Below are 9,207 nucleotides of genomic sequence, written 5' to 3' on the forward strand. Positions count from 1 at the left end.
TAAGCTCACTTGGCTTTATTTATAGCAGAGAGATATGTGGCTAAGGTGTTCATCTTGGGATGTAAAAAGAAATAATATATATAAGAAAGCATGTGGGGAAATGGCCATGAGAAGAAATCAGCTTGGTCAACAAAAGTGGCCATTGTGTGCCACCGCCAAGTTGCAATGTGAATTGAGCGGTGGCATTTAAAAAAAAATCAATATAAAGTTAATTAAAAGAGGAAAACATCACATAATATAAAGTTAATTATTCAAATATGATATTTGATGCAACAAAATTTCAAATTTTATTTATCCAAAAAAATATATACATTTACTCTTAAATTCTGAATTATATATATATATGAATAAAATATAATATAATAAAAATTTCAAAATAAATATATAAATGAGTTGAAAATTACATGCATGCAAAAAAATTAATTTTATTTCATTTATACATAAATTTTCCTTTATAAAAATGTGAATCATTAAAGCACGTATATTTACTTATAAATATACGCTTAAATAATCTGAAATAGTTACATTATTTTGTTTTATGCAACGAAAATATCGGTTTAAAAAATAAGGTTGAACTTTATTTAAAGTGAAAATCATTTTGAGAAAATAAAATGGTTCTAACTCTATCTAAAGATTAGTTTAAGAGAACAATTGGAAACATTTGTCTAAATTTTATATTTAACATAAATATTTTATTATAAATCAATGCGAAATAATACATCACTTTTCACTCAAGTATAAATATTTAGAGTGTCAAAATTTGCAAAACAAATATATTTATAATTCAATATTAAAGCAGAGTAGATAAAAAAAAATTAATCTAATTCCAATACAAAAATTAATTTAAGAGAATGAGAACTGTAAAAAGTTTATATTTAATATAAACACCTTTCACTAAACCTAACGTAGGAAAAAAGTAAATCAAAATAATCTATTCCATTAAAAACTTAAAAAAAATAAATATATATTATAAATTAATAAATCAGATGATCGAGTCTCACACATGATTCTAGCAAGTTTTGATTGAAACTCACATTTGAATTTTTATAATCCTGTAAGGTTTCAAACTAAACTGAAAATTCGTATCGAAATAAAAATAAAAATTAATTGTTATTGTAACAATCGAATGAATTTATATTTGTTATTTTGGTTTAATTTTAATTTTTCATCGAGAACTAAATCGAAATTATAAAAAATTAAAAAACTAATTTATATATAATTTTTAAATATATTTAATAATTTGAATAAAATTATGCATGTTTATATATAATTAAGAATATATATAAAATAAATTTTTATCTTTAATTATAAGTGTATATAATTTAATATTATATTTTGTTTTCTAACTTTTTAAAATAATTTTAATTTTAAATACATTAAATCATCTTATAATCTTTAATTATATAACTAAATCACAGTCATATAATGCACTTTTTAATTCTTATTATATATGTATCTTTTAATTAAAAATTATATAATTAAAAAATACTTAAAAGATAAGATTATTAATATTATTATTTTAATGTTCATATTATTATTTTTATTATCTTTTTGATATTAAAATTTTAAGATTATATTATATTTTATATTTTAAAATGAAAACAGGAATATTGTAATTTAAGGTGTAAAAAATTAAGATTTAAAATGAAATTAGAATTAAATTTGAAACTAAAGTAGAACCATATCAAAATTCTATTTCTAAAGCCCTATTTATAATTAATATATATAGACAAAAATAAAATATAATTTAAAATGTTACAATCAAAACCTTAATTAGCTAAAGAATTTCAAAACCCAAGTAATTTTTTTTTTCATTTTATGATTTATCTCAATTATTTTTTTCTGATAAAATTGATTTGAAATTTCAATTATATTATTGTTTGACATATAACTTCCATTTGTATAATGAAAAAATTTGTTATACGTTGGAATTAATTTAAATACAATTCATACATCAAGTTTCATTATTTTTGCACAAAATTAAACAAAAAAACATTATACCCTATGATAACTTTATTTTTTTTTATATATATTTCATAGATATCTCTGGGTTAATGGATCAGGATTAATTATATTCGCATTGAATACTCTGATCTTACTTAAAAGATAAAAGTGTCTAACCACTCATACTAAACATATATTAGTAATAACTTTATTTTTTTTAATGCTGTATTTACAAAATATTGTGAAAATTTCTAAAAACAAAATTATAGGAGAGTTTGATTTCAAATTTCTAAATTTTTTTAATATTTGAATTATAACATTTTATTTTTTTTATTATCCGGCGCGGAAATAAATAATATTGCTTGTTTAATTTTATTTTTTATTTAATTTGAAAATTCTTAAAATATTAAAATAATTATTGGGTGAATTAACAAAAAACAAGCACATGGACCAACGTGTATATTGATTAGCAATAGTAACTTCATGGACCAACGTGAAGTTACTGGTTTCAATGATCATTGAAGATAAGAAATCTTACAAATTCCTAGTTTTATGCTAGAGATCAAGAAGAGAACACACACGCGCATGTGCGCGCACATATATATATATATATATATATATATATATATATATATATATATATATATATATATATATATATATATATATATTAGATAAGCAATTCAATAAGAGATCTTGGATCTTGACAGCAGATCATAAAATATTGGTGATCTTTTCAATTTAATAAATGAGGAGTCCACTTTAAAAGTGTCCGCTACAACCACCCCGAATATATACTTCAATATAAATTACATAAATTTAATTGATACAATAAAAATTTTTGATAAAATGTACGTCCGTAATAATATATATATATATATATATATATATATATATATATATATATATATATATATTATTTTATGGGTAGATATTAATATTTTATTTTATTTAAATTTTGGGGAATTATTTGAATTTTTTTAGATTTTAGAAATCGGGTTCGATTTTTCGAAAATATAAAACTTTGATGATTTTTAAAAATTAATTTAAAGATCACGTGATAAAACTAAAAATATATTTGGACTCTATAATTTTTTTTGAGTTTTCTATAATTTTTTTGAAATTTTTGGGCCTCATTTTTTATCCTAAGGCAGAGTAAAAATTTAATTTTGGGTATCTTGAATCGAACCGGACTGGATCGGACCGGTCGAATAGGATCGGCCTATTTTCTTTTTTCTTCTTCTTCTTCGCGCGCCCCCGACACCCTTCCTCTCTCTCTCTCATTTTCTCTCTCCTCTCTCCTCCTCTCGCCAACCCATCACCGACCCATTGCCACCCCAGCTCGCCGGTGCACCACCTCAGCCCTTCCCCCTCGCCAGCCGCCTCCATTAGCGTCAAAAAAATGCACCCAAAGGCACTTACGTGCGCAGCTTGGTCTTCCCGGCCAAAATCCGATCGATCGGGCCACCGATTGGACAGGGTCTTGTGCCAAAACCCATCTACACCTCGAGACCTTTCCATAGACACTAAGAACACCAAAATCCATCGAGCGATTTGTCTAATTTTTATCCGGAAAGTTTTAGCCCATTTTGACTTTCGGCTAGATTTCTCAAAAACCGTAAACCCCACCAAAAATCCGAGAGTACCGAATTGCTCCACTCATCGAGAGCTTCATGGCAATATCCATTTCAAATTTTTCAGACACCGTTTTTCGGTGAGTCCCACGAGACTTCACAATTTTTTTTTTAGTATTAAATGAGGTTAGAAAATTTTGTAAAAATTTTATACTAACTCCCGTGTTGTGGACTTTCCGTAGGTGCCTTCAAGTCGCGGAAATTCAACAATTGCTCGGGTCTGCAATTTCAGGCCCGGCAGACAGGCTACCGAAAAAGTCTCTGAATTGGGTTGAGGTTATAGGCTATCCCACTATTTTCAGACATCCTGGACGCATCTCTAGGGTCGGAATTGGCATAGGTAAACCCGAATCCTCATTTTTCTTAATTATCTAGTGCTTAATTTCTATTAAAAATCTATAAAATATTCGTGGTAGGTTAGAAAAATATAATTCCTTTTGCGTTAGCTCTATAATATTGCTAAGGACCGCAGGACAAAGTTTTAAAATTTTTAGAGCTCATTTGGGTAGTTTTTACAAAAGGGGTAATTGTAGGGACTAAATTATAATTTTCTAAATTGTGATTGTTGACTATTTGGGTGGACCCAAGAGGAGTCATGTGATGTGATTGAGTTGTAGATGTGTGGCTTGTGAATATAGAAGTGCAATTTGAACCCTTTTTCAGGTTGGGTAGGTCCTAGGCATAGGGGAGACTCTACCGGATTTTCAGCATGACCTAGGGTGTCTTTGGTCTTTTTTAAGCTTGTATCGAGTCAATATATTAAATAATTGCAATAAATTTATCAGGTGAGCCGGGACAGCCTTCCTCCTCTGCCCAGCCGCCGCAGTGACCTTGGTTTAAGTTTGTCAGTAAAATATTAATTTTAATTATAATTTCGATATTATTATATGTTCAAGCATGCCCATGCATCACTTATAAATATGTATCTATATAGTTAAACACTAGGTACGTTTTATATTGCATTCATAATTGATGAAGTACTATGGATGTTGTTTATGGTAATTTGGAGCAGTGTGCGTGCATTGGCGTGCGTGTGGTATGGTATTGGATATGGACAGGAAGGGTAGACATGGCTTGAGAGACATTCGCTGGGACCCAATCCTTTATGGATAAGTCAGGGTAGACACAGCTTGAAAGACTCTCGTTGGGACCCCGCATTTAGGTTATTAAGCGAAAGTCCGGCTTGAGAGACACTCGCTGGCAGAGGTTGGATTAAGAGGGCTGTATAGGGGATCAGCTCCCATATATGTACTGTTTATACAGTGTTAGGTGGGTGAGTGCTCAAAATTGCCTTTTTATTTCTATGATGTGGTTTGTATGAAAATTTATGATGATGTTGCATTCCATGCCTTAGGATGCATTAGCTTTAGTTAGCTATAGAAATTGTGATTAAAATCAGTATTTTACTCTCTGAGTTGAACGCTCACTCCTGTTCATCTATTTTTCCAGGCTACAGGAGGATTATTTGTTGTGGCTAACCTACTCTTCTTCTTCGCAGATTCATTAATAGTATTTAATGTATTTTGTGTAATTGAGTTAAATTTTAGACTCCGCATGTGTTATAAGTACTTATTTTTATTTTGAACCTGTATTATAAAAGTTATGTTAGACTGGTAAAATTATTAAATGTATGCATGACTGAATGGGATGAGGGAGTTGAGCTCCCATTGGACTTTATGATATTATGAGTATGTGAAGGGTGAGCTGAGCTCCCCAATTTATTATATATTGTGTTTACAGGTCCGGTGAGTCAAAAATTTCCCGTTAAATGGTCTATTTTATGGCCGGACTCTGTTCGGTTGAATTCTTGAAATTGGGCCCAAATGGGCCTTAGGATTGGGTTGAGGAATAGTTATGCTTATTATGGGCCTCGGGGGTTTTAGGCTGGCCCAGGTCCTAGTGCTGGTCCGGCCCATAGGTTGGGTCATGACAAGTTTGGTTTCTCTTCTTTTTGGGCTTTTTGATAAAATTACTATTCTCAAATTTAGAGGAAAATTTTGGTTAAATTTCGCCTTTCATCCCTTAACTTTAAGAATTATTTCATTAATATTTTTGAATTTTAATTTGCATCAAAAAAATACAGAAACTTCAATTTAATATTATTCAAAGTCCCGCATGCCATTTTTCGACTTCCAACCAAATGCTGACATGGACATGCCTACATGGAATAAAAAATAAATAAATAAATAAAAGTCTCTCTCCACCATGTGGCATTTTAATAATTAAAAAAATATTTTTTCTCTTTCTTACCCTTTCTCTTTTCTCTTTTTGACATCAAATCTTCATTTTCTCTTCCCTAATAGCCGAATCCCTTTTCTTTTCTTTTCAATCTCATCTCATCCATGACTCCATGCCACCTAAAATCTCCTAAAATCTCATCTTTGACAGGCGTCGACTCCTTTGCCTTTAGCCACACTCTCCTCTATCCTCACAAATCCAGCTCTCTCATTTTCAGCTTCCCTCACGTCATTTTCTACTCTGCCTATAACTCGCCTTTTCACTCCTTCCTTATAACCTTAGTCAGTCTTCACCTATGCTTTGCATTCTTTCATGCCTTTTCACAGCCTTCATTTTGCTTAATGTCTTGAAGCGTTTCAAATCCTCGCGCTCACAGATCGTGCTTTGCCTTTTGTGAAGGAAGGTTCTTGAATCTTCACATCCACAGAATCAGCCTCTCTCACCTCTGTTTCTCAAAGTCTCATACTTGTTCTTCCTCTCACTAGTCGCCCTCCCTCTGCCTTTCCTTTAGTTCTTTAGTAATTGAATTTTGTGTTCATCTGAGTTTAAATTTTATTAATTGATTTATATTCTAATCAATTTTGTTAATTGGATTGAAATTCAGCCTCCCTCCACCTTTATCATCTCATTCTCTAGCTCTTCATCTCACTTAGAACTCATGTAGTTCAATTCTTCAATGGTTGAAATTTTGTCTTATCTTTTTCACTTGGTTTGTTGTCTGCATGAAATTTGTTAACTGGTTTTTGTGGGATTGAAATAATTTTGTTAATTTAAGTTTGTTCTGTGGGATGGATTAAATTTGTTGGCATGAATTGATTAATTTTAATTTGATTGTGATTGATGTTGTTACATATTGTGATGAATGATGATTTATATTGCATCGAGGTTAAATCTTTTTTTTTTTTTATTTCTGTATGCAAATGGGTTTGCTTGAAACACATGTGATTTTGTTTTGTTGTTGATTTGGTTAATATGATGGAATGATTCTAGGTTTTGGGTGTTGCATAAAGGGATAGCAAGGTTTGAGAGAAAAGAGGTGTAGGACAGATTTTTTTTTTAATTATTATTAAAATGACATGTGGTTGAGAGAGAATCTTTTTTATTTTTTTTTATTTCACATTGGCATGTCCATGACGGTAGCTCCCATCAAAAATTGGCATGAGAGAATTTGGATTGTATTAAATTAAAATTTGAGTATTTTTGTAATACAAATTCAAATTTAAAGACATTACTGAAGTAATCCTCAAAATTAAAGGACGGTGAGTGAAATTTAGCCGGAAAATTTTTGGAAACATTAATAAAATTAATCGCTAAAATTATAAATTTTAATAAATTTAAATATAAAAATTACTGAAATTTTAATTTTTTTTTTATAAAATTGCTTATCATATCAATTTAATAAAAAAGAAATTTAAAAATAAAGAGGGCCAGGACCCCTCACCATGGGCGTGAATCCGCCCCGCGTAAGCTAAATGGTTCAGATAATAATTAATATATATAATTATAATTTTTATCATAAAAATAATTAATTTTAAATAAAAAACTCTAATTCAAAATATCTACACTTTAAAAATATTTAAAAAAAAGAAAGATAATATCAAATTAGCCTGATTGAGCGCACGGATCAGACTTTGTGCAACATGTCTAAAAAATAACTGCTTAAATAATAAAAATTAAAATTAATATATTCAACTAAAAAGAATTACTATTTTGTACATTGATTACTATGGATGCCTTCATTCCTTGGCCCGGGCAAAGAAGGGTTTTGATTTAATTGATGAATCAATTAAATTTATTTATAAACAAAAAATTTTAAATAGAGTAATATTTGATTTGATTTTAAAATTTTAAAAATTACTTAAAATAAAAAAAAAAACTTATAAATTAGGTATCCTTTGTCTTTTATTCTAAAATTATTATTTAATCAAATAAAATTTATATTATTTTAATAATTTTTAAAATATCAACACTACACTCATTTTAAAGTTAAACTAAACACTTTTATTAAAAAAATAACTTATAAATAAAAATAAAAAAATTTTAAGATGATTCAACATAAAACTTTTATTATATAAAAAAAACTTATAAACATTAAATATTTTTCTCACTCATGACAAGCCACTCAACCTTGAACTCACAATCGTAACTCAAATACACCCAACTTAGAAGAGAAGGAAAACATTGGATCTCTCACTAAAGAGATAGTTGATCTTCCCAATAATCTTCACCAATACCTTACAGAGCTGGCTCAAATGCCATTATTTCCAACAACAAACTCTTTCAACTACTCATAACATTTCACAAGTTTTTATAGTGGCCAACGAAGCATTAATTGGCCTTGTTGTTGCTTATTGCTTGAGAAGCTTAATTACTACGATTTGACTTAAACATACATCCAATCCAATGTTATTAATTAATTACTGATGATTTCATAATGGAGAATAGAGGATTGAAGGAATCTCCACAATCAACAAATTGGTAGTTCACTGTAAGATGACCTCGTTCATATCCTTTCCCATCTGTGTCCAGTTGACGGAAAACATTCACGTCCAAATCTAGTCCTCCATTACTACACTGATCCACAATCCTCACTGTCGTTTTAGCTCCAGTCCCTGTATTTGTCACCTACATATAGAATTAGATCCATATTAACATTGCGAAATTAAGGTTAATTAAGCTAATTATTCGGAGGAGACAAAAGGTGAGAAAACCATTATGATTTTCTTACACTCAAGCACTTTCCACAGGAGGGTTGGCCGTGTGCTCCGACGGGACCGCAGAATGCAGTCCAGCCATACTTGCTCCGCCATGAATATGGCTTGTTAGCATCCCATGTAGAGCAATATGCACTTGCGGCATTCAAGTCCCATCCATGATCCTGTGAATTATACAAATGGTACGTCGCAAGAACGTTGGAAGCACTTCCACCACCAACACCTTCGCCGCTGTCTTTGCAATTGCTTTGGCAGTTATGATCAGGTGAACAATATTCATCTGTGGAGCCACACCACCCCCACTGGCTACAACATAGGTTATTGGGGCAGAGCTTGCCACCTGCTTGCCGACCACATTGCTCAGCAATTGCAACACCTGTTAAACATAATAAAACAACCATACATATATTCATAACTCTTCCCATTTCTTCCCAATTCTTGATTTTCTGGTTTGCAAATGATATGATGATGAGCTAAGCTCACTTGGCTTTATTTATAGCAGAGAGATATGTGGCTAAGGTGTTCATCTTGGGATGTAAAAAGAAATAATATATATAAGAAAGCATGTGGGGAAATGGCCATGAGAAGAAATCAGCTTGGTCAACAAAAGTGGCCATTGTGTGCCACCGCCAAGTTGCAATGTGAATTGAGCGGTGGCATTTAAAAAAAAAAATCAA

The 9,207-nt window shown here is 30.3% G+C and overlaps 1 protein-coding gene across 1 annotated transcript; it reads right to left on the reverse strand.

Annotated features, from left to right (window-relative positions):
* Positions 1-7,862: 7,862 nt before the first annotated feature.
* LOC131168700 (pro-hevein-like) lies at positions 7,863-8,970 on the reverse strand. The gene is made up of 2 exons (XM_021795235.2): positions 8,545-8,970; positions 7,863-8,441 (listed from the first exon to the last, which is right to left on the reverse strand). The coding sequence occupies exons 1-2, from the start codon at positions 8,953-8,955 to the stop codon at positions 8,226-8,228; spliced, it is 627 nt and encodes a 208-aa protein (XP_021650927.2). The 5' UTR covers positions 8,956-8,970; the 3' UTR covers positions 7,863-8,225.
* Positions 8,971-9,207: the final 237 nt, after the last annotated feature.

Source organism: Hevea brasiliensis, chromosome 5 (assembly GCF_030052815.1).
Source record: "Hevea brasiliensis isolate MT/VB/25A 57/8 chromosome 5, ASM3005281v1, whole genome shotgun sequence".
In the NCBI taxonomy this organism is placed as follows: domain Eukaryota; kingdom Viridiplantae; phylum Streptophyta; class Magnoliopsida; order Malpighiales; family Euphorbiaceae; genus Hevea; species Hevea brasiliensis.

What these genes read in the sequence shown, in the direction of transcription:
- LOC131168700 (XM_021795235.2), bottom strand. Translation starts at nt 8,955, where the DNA reads ATGGGAAGAGTTATGAATATATGTATGGTTGTTTTATTATGTTTAACA. An exon ending in CCTGTGGAAAGTGCTTGAGT is followed by an intron (nt 8,442 to 8,544) that starts GTAAGAAAATCA and finishes TTCTATATGTAG; the next exon opens with GTGACAAATACAGGGACTGG.